Source organism: Sphaerodactylus townsendi, linkage group LG01 (genome assembly GCF_021028975.2).
Source record: "Sphaerodactylus townsendi isolate TG3544 linkage group LG01, MPM_Stown_v2.3, whole genome shotgun sequence".
NCBI classification, from domain to species: domain Eukaryota; kingdom Metazoa; phylum Chordata; class Lepidosauria; order Squamata; family Sphaerodactylidae; genus Sphaerodactylus; species Sphaerodactylus townsendi.
Genome location: NC_059425.1, coordinates 89,143,154 through 89,165,466, shown reverse-complemented (window position 1 = coordinate 89,165,466; position 22,313 = coordinate 89,143,154). Strand labels below are relative to the sequence as shown.

The window sequence follows — 22,313 nt, the reverse complement described above, 5'->3', positions numbered from 1 at the left end:
TCAGAAGAGAAAGTAGCAATTTCATGTAAGTCTTTGTATTCTCAGGAGACAGATTTATGATGTTGTGAGGTATATATACTCAATTGAAGCCAAATTACACATTCATTACCTCATGTAGCATTCAAAAGCAATTAAAAACAGCATAGACATTTCATTAAGACCAGAATAGAACCACTGTGGTTTGTTGAATTACTCAGGGTTTTATACAACAGTGCTTTGTCTCTGCTCCTTCTCAAGTAGTAGTGGCTAGATGCTGGAGCATGAGAAAACATAAAACAATCAAAGCAGACCTGATTTAATGTGGGAGAAACTCATAGCAATACTGCTCTTGGCACAATGCAGTTGAATGGTAACAGAGTAGCGTATGACTCCAAACGAAGGAAAGTTAGCCATGCTTAATGACCAATGAAAACAACAGGACAAATTAACTGTGACGGAATTAAAGGTGCATTAAACTCAACAAGGAAGAAGCATAACTAATATTCATTGGATCAGAGTCACCTTGTCTGTGTAATGTATATAGTGGGCACAGAATTGATTCATGAGGATTGGATTCACATCTAGCAAACACATATTGGGAAAGACAGCGCAATTCTAAAGGGGAGAGCCCAAAGGGCTCTGGAGGTGGCATGATCCTGACCTTACAGAAGCATTAGCAGCATTTACATCTGTGTTGGGGTACTTATGCTGGTGTTGTCGAGCTGGATGGTAGTGTGACCCCTGGGTGCCAGTGCAGCCATGGCTGCAGTGCCCCTTCAGTGCAGAAGCTTCCGCCTGCACTGAAGGAGGTATTGCTAGGGGTGGCACTGACATTAGTCAACTTCCTGAGTCATTTCAGCTCATTTTTCTGCATAGAAGGGGGAGAAAAATGGGGAGCATTGTTGTCAGCTTACTGGCCATAGCATAACAACCTCTTACAAGGTAGTATGGCTGTGCCATGTCTATGCCATCCCTGGCCATGGCACAGCTGCCCCACCCCCCACCCCCAGATTGCACTATGTCTTGTTTATTATGGCATGAAATCTCTTATAGGCAACAAACAACAGAGTAAATTACTGCCTATGCATGCTTGTACTTTAATTAATAAATTCGTCTCTTGACAAGCACTCTTTTTGGTAATGAGATGCAACAAATATAACTACTCTGGAATTTGTTGACAATATTCCCACATTAACGTAATAGGAATATTTCAGGCAACAGATCAGTGATCCTTGGGATAAACTGTTATTTTAGTGAGGATTTGTGTCTAGGTCTGTTAGCAGTTCCTGTGCCTGGCCCATTTTTACAACATCACATTGGAAAGGGAATGTTGCCATTGCATTAAACTTATAAAAAGGGAAATATTGTGTAAATAAGCGTTTTATTTTATTTTATTGAAATAACTTCTGTGAATTATTGCACAAATGGCTGTGATTTTATTTCAAACAGGATTGCGCAGAGGTAGTGTCACAAGTGTGAGGAGTTATAGTATTTAGAGATGCCTTCATTTTAATTAATTAAAAATCAAATTCAAAGAGCACAAAGAAGAAAAAATCTCTTTAAATTTCCTTTTTCACTTCGCTATGTTATTCCAACCCCCAGCCCCCCATTGGAATAACAGATTCAGGGGCTTTTTATTTCCATTTTTTAAACATGGGTAAACATTAAAAAACATATTTAATGGACTTACAGTCTAAAGTTCAGGAAGGGGTATGTCACATGCTGTTTCTGCTCTCTCTCTCTTTCTCTCTCTCTCAAGTTTGGGTTATTCCAGAACAAAATAAAACCTTTTCTAAGAGTTTGAAATATTCTTTTTATCTAATTATGGATTTGTTTCTCTAAAGTATTCAAAGAAAACTGAACACATCTGAAGGGAAAAGCACAGTTGTTCAGGATTGTCTCAAATCAACTAGCAACAAGCAGACAGATTGTAATGACCCAAGTGACAGCACTAGAATTTACTTACAAACCACTCATTTTATGATCAGATGTAAAAGTAATACCAGCTATTACAAGGAATATCTTACTTTATTAATCCTGTTTTAGGCCTGTGGATTAAATGCCACCTGTAGGCAGTATAATCTTTCCATCCAATATTCTTAGGGTCATGCCACAGAGTACGCACCTGAGATAGGGTTTAAAACATTTCAAATTAAAAAGAGAAACCTTTTGTGTAAAATATCATTTTAATATATACTGACAGGGTTTGAACTGGCAGTAGCTGACCAAGGATGAGATCTTGGGGTTGAAGCAGACAGCTTGATGAGAATGTCTAATCAGTGGGTGGCAAGAAGCAATGAAAATCCATGCTGTTATGATAAAAGAGAGTGAAAACACAAGTAGTAATGCCCTTGTATAGATCTATAGTCAGAGGCGGGATGCAGCCTATTCGCACCAGGGGCGTATCTGGGTAAACTGGCGCCCGGGGACAAAACCTGAGTTTGGTGCCCCCCCCCCGCCCGGAGTATGGGCGGCCACCCTCCTCCACCATGACCAAACAATGATTTTTTGTACCAGCTCACAAAACACCTGCCACTCCCATCAAAACATACATGGCTCTCTCCCCACCAACTCTTTTGCTAATTTCCTAATCACAACAACCCTATGAGATAGGTTGTTAGCCTGAGAAACAACAAGCCAGTGCAAGTGGGTATTAAGCATGAAATCTCTCACAAATCACCCCCAGCAAAACATTTATCAAACAAATATCAGCATCATCTCTCACAAAACACCTCCAGTGGAATCCACCCCCAAACAGCATCACTTTCAATGGTGTTTAAACTAGGGAGCTCAGATTCTTCTTTTAAATCTACCTTAAAGGAAGAATCAGGGGTCCCCGGTTAAAACAAAATTGAAAGTGATGCTGTTTGGGGGTGGATTCTTCCCCACCCTGAAACAGCATCACTTTTGAGGGTTGGAGATTCAGATGAAACAAATACCAGATTCGGCTGGAATCTGGGCAAATTTGGGCACATTCGGACAAAAATTGTCCGATTATGTCCTGCCCAAATATGAACAAATGCAAATGCAAGGTATTTGGGTTTTTGGAGGGTATTTTTGGTGTTTTTTCGGCCTGCAGGGAGTGCATTTTTAAAGCTAGTGGCACCAATGGAGAGATGTCGGGAGTGGTGTCCCCCCAGTATCCATTTTGGGACCAGTGCTCTTTAACCTATTCATAAATGACCTGGAAGTAGGGGTGGGTAGCGTGGTGGCCAAGTTTGCAGATGATACCAAATTATGTAGGGTGGTGAGAACCACAAAGGATTGCGAAGAGCTCCAAGCGGACCTTGATAAATTAGGTGAGTGGGCTCAGAAATGGCAAATGCAGTTCAATGTAGCAAAATGTAAAGTGATGCACATAGGGGCAAAAAATCCAAACTTCACGTACACGCTACAGGGGTCAGTGCTATCAGTCACAGACCAGGAAAGGGATTTAGGCATCTTAGTTGATAGTTCCATGGGAATGTCAACTCAATGCATGGCAGCTGTAAAAAAGGCAAACTCTATGCTGGGGATCATTAGAAAAGGAATTGATAATAAAACTGCAAAGATTGTCATGCCCTTATATAAAGCAGTGGTGCGACCGCACTTGGAGTACTGTGTCCAGTTCTGGTCGCCGCATCTCAAAAAGGATATTGAGGAGATAGAAAAAGTGCAGAGAAGGGCAACAAGGATGATTGAGGGACTGGAGCACCTTCCTTATGAGGAGCGTTTGGGACTCTTTAGTTTGGAGAGGAGGCGGCTGAGGGGGGATATGATTGAAGTCTATAAAATTATGCATGGGGTAGAAAATGTCGACAGAGAGAAAATTTTCTCTTTTTCTCACAATACTAGAGCCAGGGGGCATTCATTGAAAATGCTGGGGGGAAGAATTAGGACTAATAAAAGGAAACACTTCTTCACGCAACGTGTGATTGGTGTTTGGAATATGCTGCCACAGGAGGTGGTGATGGCCACTAACCTGGATAGCTTTAAAAGGGGCTTGGACAGATTTATGGAGGAGAAGTCAATTTATGGCTACCAATCTTGATCCTCCTTGATCTGAGATTGCAAATGCCTTAACAGACCAGGTGATCGGGAGCAACAGCCGCAGAAGGCCATTGTGTTCACATCCTACGTGTGAGCTCCCAAAGGCAACTGGTGGGCCACTGCGAGTAGCAGAGAGCTGGACTAGACGGACTTTGGTCTGATCCAGCTGGCTTGTTCTTATGTTCTTATGTTCTTATGATTTCAGGGCATCATTCAGAGACTGCCCTGATGATACCACCCGAGTTTGACGATGTTTGGTTCAGGGGAAGCAAAGTTATGGACGCCCACATGGAATGCCCCCATCCCCATTGTTTTCAATGGGAGCTAACAGGAGATGGGGGCTACCCATTTGAGGGACCATAACTTTGGTCCCCCTGAACATAACTTCACCAAACTTGGGTGGCATCATAAGAATAGTTAACAGATGATACCCTGAAAATTTGGTGTCACTAGCTTTAAAAATACATCCCTTCCAGGCACCCCAAGAAATTTTCCCAAGATTCTTTGTTTTGCAGTGACTTTGCTCCATTGTAGCTAATGAGGAATTTCTGAGGCAGGCTGCACATTTTTTAAGATAGAGGCACCAGACTTTCAAGGTGGCTCCAAGAGGCCTTGAGTAATAGCATCCAAGCTTGGTGAGCTTTGCTTCTGGAGTGGGGGGGGGGGAGTTGAGAGAGTTCTGAGAGAACTCAGCCCACAGGCTTTCATGTGCAGGAGCGGGGGAAAAATAAGCCTTTTGGGGGCCCATAAAATTGAACCCCCAGAAGCAAAGGTCTCCAAACCTGGATGCTATTACCAGGAGGCCCTCCTGGAGCCACCCTGAAAGTCTGGCGCCTCTATCTTAAAAAATGTGCAGCCTGCCTACACACTCAGAAATTCCCCATTGGCTACAATGGAGCAAAGTCACTGCAAAACAAAGAATCTTGGGCAAATTTCTTGGGGTGCCTGGAAGGGGTGTATTTTTAAAGCTAGTGACACCAAATTTTCAGGGTATCATCTTTTAACTATTATTATGATGCCACCAAATTTTGGTGAAGTTATGTTCAGGGGGACCAAAGTTATGGTCCCTCAAATGGGTAGCCCCCATCTCAGGTTAGCTCCCATTGAAAACAATGGGGATGGGGCACCCCCTTTTGGGGTCCATAACTTTGCTTCCCCTGAACCAAACATCACCAAATTTGGGTGGTATCATCAGGACAGTCTCTGAATGATGCCCTGAAATTTTGGTGCCACTAGCCCTAAAAATGCGCCCCCTGCAGGCCGGAACGTGAAAAAACACTTTAAAAATTAAAAAAACACACAAACGACCCTGAAATGTTGGCGCCCCCCACGTGACCAAATGGGGGGCGCCCAGGGACATAGGGTACCCCCTGTCCCTAGGCAGGAATACCACTGATTTGCACCTATTTGGTAGAACCGGTTACTAAAATTTTCTCAGTTCGGGGAACCGGTTATTAATGATTAACTCCACTAGGGACAAGGGGGTAATCTCTGTCCCTGGGTACAACAAATCTCGTCAAGTGGGGGATGACAAAATCGCCCCCTAGGGCCCCCTGCCCCCCATGGCACCTCCCCACATGTGTATGAACTGTATGAAATAATACAATATATAGTAATTCTACTTTTTTTGGTAGAAAGGTTGGGAAATATTATAGGTAAAGATTTTTCAATTTCTTTTTTTCCCCTTGAAATTTATATTGGAAAGAGAGGAGTTTAAGCTACTCTTTTAGATTAAGGATTTTGGATCTCTCCCTCTAGCTCATTCCGCACATGCAGAACAATGCATTTTCAAACTGCTTTCAGTGCTCTTTGAAGCTGTGTGGAATAGCAAAATCCACTTGCAAACAGTTGTGAAAGTGGTTTGAAAATGCATTATTTTGTGTGTGCGGAAGGGGCCTCTGTTAGCTTTCTTTCAAGTGGAATAGATAAAGTAATAGGAATCTGAAGGGGAAGTAGAAAGTAGGGAGGGAGGGAAATATGGGAAGGAGGGAGGCAATATAGGATGTTTTAGTTGGGGGGGTTGAGAGAGATAGACAATTAAATATGTTTGTAATATGTTAACAATTGTAAACAGTTTTTGGTTTCTTTCCTTACTTATATTATTTAAAATCAATCAATATAATTATATAAAAAAGAAATAATACACTACCTTTCGGTATATTTTTTAAAATATTTTAAACAGTCATTATTTGAATCTAGATGTGGGGTGAAGGGGAACTGCACCTGGGGTGCGTGCGCCCTGCGTCCTTGCCACAGCCCCGCCCAGGAATGCCCCGCCCCTGGAATGCCTGGCCATGCCCCATCGTGCCCCGCCCAGCCCCATTGGCACTATTCACTGTTTGAATCCCACCACCATCAGAACCTGTTACTAAAATTTTTGAATCCCACCACTGCCTAGAGTGCGTCCAGATTTCAAATACTGTGTACCATTCTGGTTTCTGTATCTCAAAAAATAATATTGTAGTGCAGGAAATAGCAGCCAAAATGATCATAATATTGGAGTTCCTTTACTGCAAGGTAAGGCTAGACAACGCACTCAGTTGAGAGAAGTGGCATTTAAAAATCCAAGCAGCGGACCCTTCATTAGTGGGACAACGCTAGTAAGAAGAAAAGATGACTGTAGGAGAATGTGACAGAGATGTATAAACTATTCATAAGGGTGTTAACAGTAGATATAGATGGGGGTCCCCTCCCCCATTATGCTACATATTGGACGGGCAATGAAATTTATAGGCAGTGAATTTAGGTCAGACAAAAGAAAAACTTCTTCAAACAAACCATATTAACTTGTGGAATTCACTGTCACAGTATATAGTGATAGCCACTAGTTTACTGGATATAAAAAGGGATTACAGAAATACATTGATGACTATTAATGATTAAATGATACCTCATGTTCAGAGGCAATATATCTAAATAAAAGTAGGATTGCCAATTTATGGCTTGCAATTCATGGCAATTTTGCGATGGCATCTGGTGACAGCAGGGTTTGGGATGGGGAAAGACCTCAGTGGATATAATATCATATAATCTTTTCTTCAAGAGAACTGATCCCTGCAGTCTTGAGATCAACTGTAATTCCAGGAGACATCTAGACCTCACCTGAAGATTTTGGTTTCTTTCTCCCCCTTGCAGGCCATCCAGGGGCATCCTGTTGTCAACTTTGCAAAACAAGATGCTGAACTAGATGGACTATGGGTCTGACCCACCAGGGATGCTCTTAATATTTCTATGCATGATTTATTGCAACAACTGATTAAAAAAATCTTAAAATTGGCTAGTATCTTCCATGTCTTGAAAAATAGACACTGTGGAAGAAAAAAGCTCAAACAGTTCTTTTTAAAATGTCTGCAAGAATGTTTTATTTGTGTTGTGTGGAACTGGCCAATACGCATCAGAGCCTGAAGGCTGGATCTTCTAGAGTTATTTCTAACATTGTATCCACTGCAGCAATCAAAGTCTGAATCATCAGACACATGCACTGTGGGTTGAGTAAATCAGACCTTTCAAACAATGCCACAAATTTACTTTTAATCATTAGATTATATTATAATTCCCAGTTCAGAAAGATTGGGGGGAGGGTAATGTAGGCAGTCCACAGTTAGACTTCATTGATAATCTCATACCTGTCCAGGAGTGTTTCCAGTATGCCAAAGGGCATTTCTCAGATGTTCTCCAACACCAGTTGTAGAGTTTACTACTTTAAGTGATACTCCTGAGTAACCATAAGCTCTGGTGGGTTTGTCCTCCCAATAAGTCTGAGTAACTTGTTTCCACATCAGCACATAGAATCGGCTGCTGGACTGATAGCCAAAGACAAACCCAGCATAATCATCATCCCGATCTGTGTTAACGTAGAATGTCCCACTGAAGTCAACAGAACTAAACTCATCATAACCTGGAGCAAAATGAAAAATGGTACAAGTTCAGTCTCTCAGAAGTTATACCGTTCTTGACATTCTGGTGACTTCTTCACTGGAAAGGCACTTCAACAACCTGATAATAAAATGTCCTTATTTTTGTTCAGCTTTCAAAATGGTCTACTTGGTTTTAAGCACCTGTTATTACTTTTTATCATTATACTTAATACTACCCACTTCCCAGGGTAAGATATTAAGTACCTTTCATTTGGCTGTGACTTGACATTATGCCCCTTCTCTTGCTGAATAAATTAAATTTGTTTAGGAAACATATTCATCCGTGCTTACACAGAATTTTAAGTGAAGTGCCTTCACATTTTACAGTTCAGCTCTATGAAAAAATAAATCAGTGTGGTTGTTACAATGAAAACAGAAGCAATAACTCTAGGATAGTTGCTTAAAAGTCCGCAGGCTACGAACAGATTATGTTGTCTACCATATGCTAGAACAACATTACTTTTCCTGTAAAAATATGAGTTGTTTAGGGCTTTTTCAAAGCTGCTGTGGCTTTTTGTCAAGCACAATAAAAGATTTTCCTGGATTGTTTTAGTTTAGGCTGCAGGTGCCTCCAGTTATAAGTTTGAATACTCTGCCACAAAAATTTCTGTCTGTCTGTCTGATTTCTATGCTACTTTCCCCTGAAACATTAGCATATCAAGAAGATTCTTCAGCCCAGTCTAGCCTTCTGTACAATTTGCTGTTTTCCCACATGCAGGGAATTTTCTCCATAGTGAGTATTCAAACTTGTGCCTCCTGAAGTGGTACAGTCCATGGCAAGCTTTACTGTGTGGTTCAGTTGAATGAATGAACTTGCTGAAATACTTATACTTCTTCCATATATTATTAGATCCAGTACAATTTCCAGATTCTGCTTATGATTTCATCTTGTTATAGTACTGTCATTGTCCAGCTAGGTTTCGCTGTGCTAGGGGACCCTGAGAGCTCCTCAGATGAGGAATTAGACACTGGCATCATTCCCTGTCATCCATCAGCACAGGTACCAGAGGAAGACAAGACAGTCCATGCGGGACCAGACTTAGAACCCCAGTCAGGTTCAAGCACAGAAGCCTCTCAGCCCCCACCTCCAGACCAGATGCAAGGGACCCCAGACTGGCATTTTATTTCTTTATTTGTTCCATCTATTTGTTCCATTTACACCCTGCCCTCCACTGAAGTCTCAGGGCACCATGCCCTTCCCCCACTTCTCCTGAGCCTGGTGAGCACAGCAGTGCAGGAGAAAGCTGAGCAGTGAATAACATGAGAGAAGACACAGAGTTTGTTTGGCTGCTCAACAATGGCCAGACCTCAGCGATGGAGGATGCTTACAGGAGCCAGTCTGATGCATGAATCAGGTGCACAGCATCTTTGGCTGCCAGGTAAGCATCTGGTTTAAAAGAGGCCAGGAGAAGAGCTGCCATGTGGTAGCAACATCTCTTCTTTTTGCCTGTGCCACTGACATTGTTGTGCTCTGGTTCATGCTTGCTTGACTCCCATCCAGCTTGTGCTTCAGTTTCTCCGTGCTGCCTCCTGACCTCACCTTGGCTTGTGCACTCAACAAGTACTCACCTACAGCTATGCCAGGATCTGAGTTAGCAGTCTGTACAAGTTCTTTGCCCTGATGACGAATAACCCAATTTGGATCAATCTGAGCTGTTCCTTTAGGATCCAGGGGCACCATTTGGAACTTTCTGAAATCAGTCTCACTAATGGCATCATTTTCAGGACACACATCATGAATATCAGGGACTCTGTCATTGTCAAAATCATCTTTGCAGATATCACCTCTGCCATCACCTATGATACAAGTTAAAAATAAACACAGATAATATTATTTAAGACTATCTTCACAACTTTTCTTCTCTATAGGAAGGAGTATCAGTCTCCAAAAGAATTATGCAAACATACAGTGTATATCTAGTGCTGCATCTGGACCTTGCGGTTTACACTGAAAAACCTAGACACTGGACCCAGATAGACTAGAATGATGTCTGTACATGCCTAGTCAGAACTGACAAAATAAATACTGTAAATTCAGCATAGGGATGTTAGGCTCACATCCATGCTTCTTGGGAACTGGTTGGGGGCAGAGGCTGGGAGGGAAAAGCATTGCTGAATGCTGATGCATTGCTGTCACCTCCAGATGAAGAACCAGAATTGATATGACCGATCCCTCCCACAATGCTACAGGAATTCCCAACACTCCATGGAAAATCCCATAGAGATCTGATCACTTGAAAATGACATCAAAACGTCAGTGGCAATGTATCCCTACCCCTGTTTTCATCCTCTAAGAATCCCCAGACTCTATTGAAAATACCATAGACATTTAGTCAGTTCTTAAAGCATCATGAGGGGGCAGCTACTTCACCTGGAAGGGACATCAAAACATCAGCAGCGATGAATTTCCCTCTCCCCTTCTCCCTATTGCTGCTAACTGGAGCAACAGTGGCCAATGGAGGTAAGGTTCCCCCACCCTCAGTTGGCATCTGGCAACCCTAATTCAGCAGCCATACTACCCTCTGAAGAAACTGCAATGAAGTCATGCTAGTGATAACTGGTTCCTTTCCAGAGAAGTAAATGCATATGAGAGTCATTTTGCAGAAGCCTAAAGGAGTACAACTGAAATGTATCAGGGCATACCACCAAGAGATGAAGACACACTGGTCAATTAGAAGTATTTTAAGGCTTCCTTAATAAATAGCTACAACTTCCAGAATGAGTGCCAGATTAAAGAAAATATGTTTTAATCCAAAGTATGGGGAGGCTCCTGTATACTGTAACCACACCACAAGCACTGGTGGATTCCTCATGGGCCAAAAACAGCAATGTGAAAACAGTGTGAAAACAGTGTAAACCCTTTTACACAGTTTTCACACTGCTGTTTTTGGCCCATGCGGAATCTACCACTGAATAACAGTATGAACCAGCCCTTACTACAATCTTCCAGTACACACAAACATTGCAAAACGTAGGCCAGAGACGCTTAGTGGAATCTACCATAACAGTTTTCCAATGTGACAAAATCTTGAAAAGAAGGCTACTCCAGTCTGGAGGTATTTTCACACTATGAACCACATTCATCTGGAAAGACCTCATAATTAAGGTTGCATTCTGTACTGAATTATAACAGCTAAACTGTACGTATACTTCATTATCTTTCATTTTGCATCTGAATGCAGAATTTTTTCATTTTATTTGTCCCAGGGTGACTGCTGCATTCCTTGTATATATTTAAGTTGAATGTGACATGAAATATCTGAAAAGCCATTTCTGCAATATCTCAACTACACATGAACAGAACTGCTGAAAAAAACAACTGATTATACTGCCCTTCATATCCTAATAAGGCCTGATATCAAGCCATGAGTGCTACAGAGCTTTGTATAAAAGAGGAACTTTGGAATTTTTAAATTACAAATTACATCTGTGTCATCAGATATCTTCAGCAACATTTTTTCATGAAATACTTAAGACTGTGGATATGTATTTTTGTCACTACAGCAAGAAGACATTATGGTAAATCATAGCTTTTGAGTACACATTCTTCATTTATGGTGGAAATTTTTTTACCTTGCAGGAAAATAGCAACAATAAACTATGGGATGAAAATAACCACTTGTCTGAACCATGGAATGTGGTTGTAACTTCCATTGATTAATGTGTTATCTGTGGCACAGCTCCCGGTGCACAGAGACTGCAACCAACAAAACCTTGTTAAATAAATGTTCTATGTGTTGAAAGTAATGCAAGAAATGGTTTAAATACTGCAGTTCTGAATGTTGTATTTGAAACTGCTTAGGCTGAAGAACTGTAGGTCTTATGTAGGGAGCTGCTGCATCAATCTGGCACGAGAATAAGCTGTCCATTTGTCCTGGGCCACCCCTTCACTTGGTGGCCTTAAGCAAGTCGGTCTCCTTTAACTTCCCATTTCTCCAATACATGATTGATACTTTATGGGACAAACTAGGCAGGGAAGTTCCTGGAGATTAGGGATGCAACCTGGGGATGGCAGAGTTTCAAAAGAGGCGGGAACTGAGCAGGGATGAGAGGCCACAGACAGAGTCCACTTCCAAAGCTGCCATTTTCCCCAGGGGAAGTTATCTCTGTAGTTTGGAGATCAACTGAAGAATTTGGATTTATACCCTGTTTTTCTCAATCACAGGGAGCCTCAAGGTAGCTTACAAACTCCTTTCCTTTCCTCTCCCCACAACAGGCACCTTCTGAGATAAGTGGGGCTGAGAGAGTTCTGAGAGAACTGTGACTAGGCCAAGGTCACCCAGCAGGCTTCATGTGGAGGTAAACAAACCTGGTTCACCAGATAAGAGTCCGCCACTCATGTGGACGAGTGGGGAATCAAACCCAGTTCTCCAGATTAGAGCCCACCTGATCATAACTACTGCACTGTGCTGGCTCTGCAATTACAGGAGCTCTCCAGGCCCCACCTGAAGGTTAGCAACCCTACAGATTACAAAATGCTGTCTGTGAAATGATTTGAATGTCACAAGTGTAATGTGAATGTTATGTCAAATATGAATGTAATATGAATGTTCAATATCAAAGAATAGAACTGAAATTTTATAATAATGATTTCTGCAAGCTCACTGTATTTTCACAAGAATACCACATGCACATTCTCAGTTTTTCCAAGGCTTTTTGCTTTCCTAGAAGAGTAGGAGTGTGAGCTTGTGGGGCGGGCCAGCTAAATGAGTCTTTTCCAACTGATTCCCACACTTCCTTCCAGCTAAGAAACAACAGTGAGAGAAAAATCACAGGGCCCCACTATTTATACACAGACCACAACAGTGTGCAACCAAACCATACCGACATGGCTCCCTTATACTAGCAATGCTAAGGACTAAAAAGAGAATAAGATTACCAAAACAGCCAGTTCCACATGGCCGAATAATTCTCACATGTCCTATTATCAAGAGTTTACATTAATTTCTTTTTTCATCTATATGTTTCAGATGGATATTTCCTTATTACACAATTTAATTTTAAGGACTTTCTTATGCAATAGCTCAAAAAAAGAAAAAATAACAAGAATGAAACAGTGAGACACCTCGGCAGTTCATTTCTGGGAGAAAATGGCTCCTCATTCCACTCACTGATTGGCAAGCAACCAAGCTGAACTGCAAATTCAGACCAAGTGCATGCTCCAGAATGTGTTTCTCCTAATACTTACACATCACTTAAGGGGAAAAGTAGATTTCCCCAGTTTTATTCTGTTAGCATCAAAGTAGTAATTTCTTTGTCCAAATAAGGTTTTAATTATCTAACACATATGTTGTCAATGCTCCTTCTGGCGCTGACTGCAGACAAGGCTGCCTTTTCTTCCAGACACAAAGCAGTTGTCCTACCCACCATGTTTTCTATCTCTATGGAGGCCTGCTATCTCAAAGATGGTTCTTAATGCCTGCTCTAGTCCATAATGTCCTAGTTTTAATGTTTATTTTTTATATTATTATTTTACCCTTCTTTCAAGGAATAGGAATGTCATCTGTGGCTTTAGAAATTCCTGCTGATTTGGAGTGATCCCTAGTATTTGGGGAGATGAGAGAGCTCAGTGGAAGTGTGATGCCATACATGTCTGCCCTCTTAACCTGCCACTTCCTCCAGAGGAACTGACATTTACAGTCTTGAGCTCAACTGTAAATCTGGGAGAACCCGAGGCTTCACCTGAGAGTACATATTGGAAGTCCCTATCACTTAAAACAGTTTCAAAACTAGATCCAACACTAAAGGCAAATCAGCATCCAAACAGTCTCCTCTATGGTATAGGTCAAAATCAGATTGGATTTCTAATTCAGGTGTTTGCTTGTATTCACAGAACCTTCTTTATCCTATTCACCGTTAAGTCTTTTTTAGGAGACCTCACTAAATAATTACCTCCATGGGCTGCCGGAGCGTCAATGCATACGAAAAAGAAGGTTGGGTTTGGTGGTTGTGAAATATTCTTACCATCTGAATCCTTCTGGTCAGGATTGAATGTCAAGCGGCAGTTGTCTCGGTCATCTGGGACCCCGTCATTGTCATCATCAGGATCACAAGCATCCCCTTTACCATCCTTGTCATGATCAGCCTGATTGGCATTGGAAATGTAAGGACAGTTGTCTTTGTTGTTCTGGTGACCATCTTCATCTATGTCCTCATTGTTGTCACATTGGTCACCAACCAAGTCATTATCAATATCAGTCTAAAAAGGAGAAAAGTGCTAGCTTTAGAATCTTGTTAACACCTTATCCTAAATAATAAATATACAACTGTAGAGCCAGGAGTTGGGTGGCAATGTTTGGTGCAGAAATTCTTAACATCAGAAATAGTATGTTGAATGCTTATTTCTGTTTTAAAAATCCTAAATTACATTTTGCATCCTGGCTGTTGCTTCAGTTTTCTGGTTTGGATCTTCTAGATCTGATCTCAAAATATAGTTTCATCTGCCAGTGCTAATGGGAAGTAAAGAAGAATAAAGGCTACTTGCAGTGCACATAGGCTGCAATGCTTAGTGAAAGACTTGAGAAATTCTTCCATATCGCTGCTTCACACAGTATTAAATAAACTAATCACTCCCAATGCAGAGATGCAGCAGACTTGACCATCAGTTTAATTTCTACACGAGTCATTGCTGTGACTCTCTTTGATTCCAATAAGAAGGAATATTTAGATTAGCATTCTATGCTGAATCCTTGGACAAGGCTCTGTGGTACAACATTTACTTGCATGCAGAAGGCCCTAGGTTCAGTTGTCAGCATCTCATATTTAAGCATCCCAAATTGTACATGGTGGGATTCTCTGCAGAAGAAGACTGTCTACTCTAACTGGAATATGGACCAAAGCTATATGGACCAAAGATATGACTCTGTATAAGCCTGTTTCATGTGTCCTCTAGTTTAAATGTGTGAACTGATATTTGACAAAGCAAGGTTTACAGTTATCTTTGCTTAACTTACTAAGTGCAACAGAGGCTGGTTAAGGTCAAAAACTGGATCATTGGCTTGCTTTTGTTTAGTTTGTGGATTTTGGGAAAGGGTGTTAAGGCTGATAGTTTAAAACATTTAATTAATAAAATCAGCTCCAACGAAATGTCGACATTCCAAAAGCTGCATAGCTAGCTCAGATCTAGTTCTTTGGTAAAGAGGTAGTATTGTATGTCCTGTGTGGATATTCGACACAATTTTTATCACAACAATCCATGAGGGAAAATTGCTGCAATAGATTTTAGAAACACAGCACCAATGCAGAAATCCTTTGGCTTCAAACGTTCTTGATTTTAGCCTGAGGCCCCTTTGAAAAATTTTATAGATGAGACTGAGAAAAGCTGGACTTCTTCAAAGAAACTTGTCCTTCCCATGCAACATTCTTTAGATATGAGTGGCTGCTACTGACCTCAGCAACATTCCCTTTCTTCTATAAGCTCTGAAAAGCTGGCAGCAATAACTTTGCACTATTAGAAATTCCAAGCTATTCACCCAAATCAAAGGCAAACATTTAGTACTGGAGCTTTGCAGACTTGAAGGCTGACTTTTACAGATCAAGCACTTTCCTGTTCATACCTACGTTTATCAGAATGGGGCAACTGGGTTTCCAAGCAGAAGAATATTAGTCCCATGGACTGTTTCCCTTCCAGAACAGAATTCAGACTAAGGACAGCACAGAACTAATCCAAGTCTGAAAAGCCCATTGTGGTCTAGGACTTATGTCATGAATTTTAAATTGCCTGGTTGGCCAAACAACAACAAAAACTCCACATACACAACTCTCCCAAACATTCAGGCACACCGATGAATTGTTGCACCCATATTCAGAAGTCATGTGCTCCTCCACATCAAAACTAGCCTGGTGAGAAGTTTTTAAGAGCAATTCTGTGGAAATCAGTGCTATGGTGAGATTTCCAGAAAGATCTCATTTTCTAGGGAACTATAAAAGATGTTTCTCTTTTGCCCTGACAGGGTCTTACCATTAGACAGGGTGAGGAAGCTTGTCTTTGGAATTTCACCTCAACAGAGTACCAGTCAATGGCTTCAAATGGTCAATTATTTCATTTATTAGGGTATTTGATCAGCACAAAGCAGCCAGTTGGATTTTCTGCCTCAAGCAACAGAATGTTTAGCCCGTGTTGCAATGGTGACCCAGCAAGGAGGTGCCACACTTCCTTAGTGAGGGACGTGGGCAGTGAAAGCTTTGTTGTTACATTTCTGCATTTATTTATATTTTCAACTGTGCTTGCAAAATAGCAAAATCCCTTATTTTGTCTTTGTAAATAACAGTTGAAACATTTACAGCTCAATCCAGAGCTGGTGGGCGGGGACAGTGCTGCTTGAGTGCCACTCTGCCTACTCCAAAGGACTTCCCCAAAGAGGGGGAAGTCCAGAAATGTTTTTTAAAATCCTACCTGAAACTCCCCCATAGGGGAGAATAGAGATATGTCACGAAAATTGCAGAATATCTCCACCTGTAGCCCCACAGGCATATGGGGAGGCTTACTAAGACTGCCTCCCAAACACCCTGGAATGCTGACGTAGCTCTGGGGAGTGCGGTCATGCTGGTGGGGATTTGGGCGCTACAGCTGGGAATCCCAGAGCCTCGCTGCGGCTGGGCACTGGTTGGTTTGCCCCTCTGCCAGCATAAATGCCCCAGAGAGGGCAAATCTACCACATAAACCTGTGCCACCTCCAGAGGAGGATTCCCTGCCTCTTCGGAGTGTGCTGTTAAGCTCAAAACAGGGCTGTAAGAAAGAAAACTCACACCCAAACAAGACCAGCACTCATGCTGGCCTTGTGATAAATGGAAGATGTGCACATGAATAAATATTATACATGTTTCACTTAATGCAAGGTATTGTGCTTACCGGAATATTAGTGCAAGACAATATGGAATCTCTGTCTAGGGCTGTTTCATACATGCAGATCTTCATGCGGAAATTAATTCATGATAAATATGCATGTGGAAACCCAACAACAACCTGAACGTTAGCAGAAGTTGTTATTTTCTCTCACTTTCCTATATCTTGAAATGGTTTTTACTCAATACACAGAAAAGCGTTCATGAGAGCAACACAAAACATCCTTCAGATTTTCATTCCACCTCCTTTTCTCCCTAATTACCCTTGAGGCCTTGAAAAGGAGGTGGGGGAGACAGGATTGTTGAAACACCCAAAAGCATAGCTCGGAGAGTGAACTGCACAGTAATTTATCCCATCTCTACAGGGTGTGTTGAATCCTTTCATTCACATACAGAAATGGATTTTTAATTTACCTGATCAGGATTGTGCACTAGAGGACAGTTATCACAATGATCGCCAACTCCATCCCCATCTGTATCTGTCTGGTCTGTGTTGTAGACATACGGGCAATTATCTCGTTCATTGAAAACATCTACCAGGATGAGAAAGCAATATCAATAACACCATAAGTTTAGATCCCACTTTTATGGTGCAACATTTATAAGAAATTAGCAAAGTGTCATCCATGATTCACCCCCTTTTTGAGATAATTATTCTGTTCTGAGATCATAAGAGGAAAGAATGTAATAGCCATATTTCCCACTGTAGATTCTGTTTGCTCACTGTCCTAAACTCTCATTTGTCAGTCATCATGTCTTAAGAATGGATGTTTAGCTTTTCAATTTCAAATATTTGTATTGACAGCTCTACCTGCATGAGTAGTATAGAATGAAATAGCAGTTTTACAGTAGCTCTGTGAATGTCATGCCCTTATATAACTACTGCACAGTTCTCTGCTTGTTAAATAGAGCGCATTTGTCTTGCCGTATCCCCATAAACTGCCATCCAATTAAACATGGATACACAACCAAATATGAGGTCTGTCATTTGTTTCCATGCTGGTTAAACTGCTTTTTGGATGACACATCAGAGAGTTATTTTCCTGCCAACTTTGTCAGTGGTTATATTCTGGCTAACTCTCAATCATACAAAAACTTCATGTGACACATTATCTGACAATGGTGCAAAGGTAACTAGCCTGTTTTAGGACAGCCCCACTGTGTATCTGTCCAAGTTCAGGATTAATTCAAGGTCATGGCTATACATTCCAAAGTCTTATGCAGTTTGAGTACCGAAAATCTTGGATATGTCAAACTACAAGTCTGCTTTATTTGGCAAAAAATGTTGACCAGAAGAAGGTGTTTTTGTAATGGCTCTCATAGCATGGGAGGAACGTTTAACAGACAGTGCTACAGACCATCTTATAAGATTTTAAGAGGAAATCAAAGCATCCTTTTCCCAATTTGATGTATTATACTGGTTTTATTTCATTGTTCTCTAATTGTGTAATACAGTTTAATGCCTTGGTTACTGTATAAAATGTACTGATCCTTACTGCATTGTTTTATCACTCTGTAAGATACCCTGAGTCTCAGTGAGAAAGGTGGACAAGAACAGCCCAATTTGGGAGGGGGGGAAATAGAGGGGTGGCTGGGGACAGAGCCACTGTGCTGCCTCCAAAGAGGCAACTGGCAGCAGGGACATTGAGAAAGAAGGGACTTTTTTTACTCCCCCAGGAAAAGCCCATAGCATAGAGTTAGTTACATCACACTTTTAGGAGGTGTAAATCTTCACTGCTGGGAGGGGGCAATCCGAGCCTGAAAGTACACTGGGAGCTGACTAACTTTGCTCCACCTCTAGGAATACCCCTGAAATGCCCCCATGATGCCAGCATAGGCATTTGCAGTGGAGGCCCACAGCGGCAGAGGCCAGCTTCCAGGTTTGTCCACTGTGCAGTCATGTAGCAGCTCAGTGCAGAAAGTGGCTCGATGCCAGCATTCATGCCACTTTACGTAGACCAGCGGGCATGGACATCAGTGTAAGGCTCCTGCCACTTCCAATGTGGCTTGAGCTCTCCTCTCTGGAATGCACAGTAAGTAAGTAAGTAAGTAAGTAAGTAAGTAAGTAAGTAAGTAAGTAAGTAAGTAAGTAAGTAAGTAAGTAAGTAAGTAAGTAAGTAAGTAAGTAAGTAAGTAAGTAAGTAAATGTGTCTGTATATATGAAATGGACTGTGTTTCTTGAACTGAGATTTATGGTATTTTTAATGATGCTTGTGATTTCACCCAGACAAAATATATCCATTATTATAACAGTTATCTTTAAAATTTCTGTATGTGTTTTACTGCCTGTGGGTTTACTTGGCTAATTTTTAATGAAGGGATATAGATTTCTAAGAAGTGCATGCAAACAAAGTCCTCTGAGTGTGTTCATGAAAATTTCATACTAAAAGAACCATTCCACGGTTTTAGCGATTCAGCTGACAGACACAGGCAACATTTTAAATGTTTACTGAATCAAAACCAGGACTTAACAGTTAATTTCTTCCCAGTGTGAAAAACTGCGATTAAGCTGCCAGGGCATGCAGCAGCAACATCCTTTCAAGGGATATTGATGTTTCTGTTTCCAATCTGCACCCAAACCACAAACCCTGAGGTATTCCAAGAAACACCAAAGATGTTTGGGTTGGTAGATTTTTCAGAACTCAGCTACTGTTCAGGCCAGTTTTGCCAGTTTAATAGCCCTAAATATATTGTTCACTGACACCCCCCTCCCATACAGTCAGAAGATTAATTTGGGATCTTTATTACTCTAGAGCCCAGGATAATTTTTCCTTCCCTCCCCAAAGGTTTTTGGCAAATAGGTTTGGTGAAGATATTTCATTGGGCTGGCACACCATCTAGGCATACTTTAGGCAAGTCATTACCTAAGATTCAACCTAATTATCCTTTCATTCCTTATAAGATTCTTCAAAGGAATGAATCTGATAGTTTAATAGAAAACCTCTCCCACTATAAGCCTTTGGTCATTATGGCTGCAATCCTAAGAATGCTTTCCCATATTTAAACCCTGCTGAATAAAATGGGATTTGCTTCTGAGGAAAGCTTCTCAGGAGTGTTCTCTCTGACTGCCTGAAAAAGTCTACCTTCAAGTCACTCTATTCATGGGGAAGCAGAAGCGGAGCTTCCATGGGATGACCTGGGAACAAACACCCCAGGCGGCTGCCATTCAGTCATGTGGGGGGAATTGCCCCCCCTCACAGCCACACCCCTGCCCCAGGGCAACAGTGCCTTGCCGCTGCTGCTCCAGGGCTCTAAAAGGCCCCATCCCCACCAAGCCCTCTCAGGCTCACCCACCATTGCCCCCCTCCCCACCAAGCCCTCTCAGGCTCACTCACCCCTCCCACCCCCGCAAGGAAGCCTGGACCCGTGGAGCAGCTCTGCAGACCCTCCCTTGCCTCCCCAGCCCCCACAAGGAATCCTGGGCCTGCAGAGCAGCTCCATGGGCCCTCCCCTGCCTTCCCCCACTTCTGCAAGGAAGCCCAGGCCCTACTATCCCACCCTAACCTACAACTTCCCACCCTTCCCCACCCAAGTCTCTTTTTCTAACCTTCCCGCACCTCTACCCTCACTTTGCCTCCCTCCCAAACCCCAATACTAGCTCCCAACCCTCCCAACCCTCATACTTACCTCCTAACCTCCCAACCACTTTCCACCCTACCCAATCGTAATCTTTTCACCTTTCCCCCACCCCTAGTCAGACCTTCTAATCCTTCCCACCCCAAGCCTTACTTTCTAACGTTCCCCCGCCCCAACGTTCCCCTTGCCAACACTCCCACCCTCAGCCCTCACTTTGCCACTCTCCCTCACCCAAATACTAACCTGCCAACCCTCCCCACTTTCATACTTACTTACCAACCCTCCCACCACCCAAAGCCTCATTTTTAGCCACACCTTCCAACCCTCCCACCACCCAACCCTTAGCCACACCTTCCAACCCTCCCACCACCCAAAGCCTCATTTTTAAACCCTTCCTCACCCCAACCCTCACCTTGCCACCCTGCCCCACCCCAACACTAACCTGCTAACCCTACCCACCCTCATGCTCTCCTACAACCATCCCCCACCCCTAGCCACACCTTCTACCCCATCACCCTAAGCCTTACATTTCCACCCACCCCCTGCCTCACCCTGCCACCATGCCACACTAGAACCCTCACCTTTCTTACCTCCCCCACCTGAAGCCTCCAATTCCAGTCTCACCCAATCTGCCACCCCAAGCCTGCCCTTTCAACCCTCCCACCACCCAAGCCACTCTGTTCCATCCTCTTTCATTCTAGCCCTCACTTTGCCACCCTGCTCCCATCCCTCTCCTCTCTACCCTCCACCTGTCCTTATCTTCCTTCCTACCACAATCCATATTCTTCAACCTCTCACATCCCCAAGTCGCAGATGCACACCCAGGTAAGGGTCACACCTTCAGCAAGGTTTGGGTGGGGGGCTGCTACAGCCCCACTAAAGCCCATTGCTGGGGGATCCTGCTTCTTCCACCCTTTTCTAGGGCCCATTGCATCTCCCCAGCAATGGGCTTTGCTGCTAGTATATTGTTTGGTCGTTGTGAGAGAGGGCAACCACCCAAGTGGGGGCGGGGGGGGCAGAAAACTTAGATTTTGCCCCAGGCTCCATTTTTCCTAGCTACATCTCTGTGGGGAAGCTGATATGAGGTCTTTTCTGTACAGCCCCAAACTTGATAGAATAAGTTGCTGTGAAAGATACAGCAGAACCCAAGTCTGTAGCTTTTATAACCTTCTCTACAATGCTACTCTTAAACATTTCCTTTTCAGGGGACTCTGGCAGTTGGTTAGTTTTATGGGTTTTAATTGGACTGAGCTTTGTACATTTTCCATTGAGATGATTTAATTACTTTAATCGTGTTCTGCAGTTGGCGCTATGGTTCTCTCTTTTCTAACCACCATAGGTTTACACAGAAAAGCAGGATGTGCATTCTTAAGTAAATAAAAACGAATGTAAAAAATTGTTGGAATGATTATAAAGCCAGAAATAGTCTTCAGAAACTTGGCGTAATAAAAAGAAAGGGTATAGAAAAGCTTAACGAAATCCTTTTAAGTCTCATTGAAAATGATTTAAGCACATGCTTTACTCTTCAATTGAAATTAATGGGATTTAAAAATGCACAGTTTTGGCTTGATTGTGACAATATCTTGCAATGATTTAATACACATGGATGAAATCTCCATATATAGTTATGTCAGTAATGGTCTGTGAGAAGTTTCTCACTATTTACAAGGCATTGCTTAGAATGGGATGCACACTAATGTGAACTTAAACTGGAATATAAAGCTAAATCAGGCCCTATGTGAATGACCCAATAAGCATGTAAAAGCAATGTCATCATTTGTGTTGTGAACAAGCACACCAATATTATAAAGCATTATAATATTACTTGTGTCGGTTCAGTGGCCAGGTCTGTCCTAAGTAAGTCTTAGGACTGGGCAATGTGTTATTTAGGCACATAAATTAAAAACCTGGAATGAACATGTTGAAAAATGAGATTCTGAAATATCTAAGTTTCAAACTGTGGTCTTT

The 22,313-nt window shown here is 42.2% G+C and overlaps 1 protein-coding gene across 1 annotated transcript in view; it reads right to left on the bottom strand.

The window, feature by feature from the left end:
* Nucleotides 1-22,313, bottom strand: part of THBS2 (thrombospondin 2) — a 70,955-nt gene that overhangs the window by 8,686 nt on the left and 39,956 nt on the right. Inside the window, exons 16-20 of the mRNA XM_048487057.1 lie at nt 17,184-17,302; nt 13,890-14,124; nt 9,495-9,722; nt 7,635-7,906; nt 2,007-2,104 (exon numbers count right to left, since the gene is read on the bottom strand). Of these exons, the coding sequence (XP_048343014.1) occupies nt 2,007-2,104; nt 7,635-7,906; nt 9,495-9,722; nt 13,890-14,124; nt 17,184-17,302 (952 nt within the window). The remainder of the gene's footprint in view (nt 1-2,006; nt 2,105-7,634; nt 7,907-9,494; nt 9,723-13,889; nt 14,125-17,183; nt 17,303-22,313) is intronic.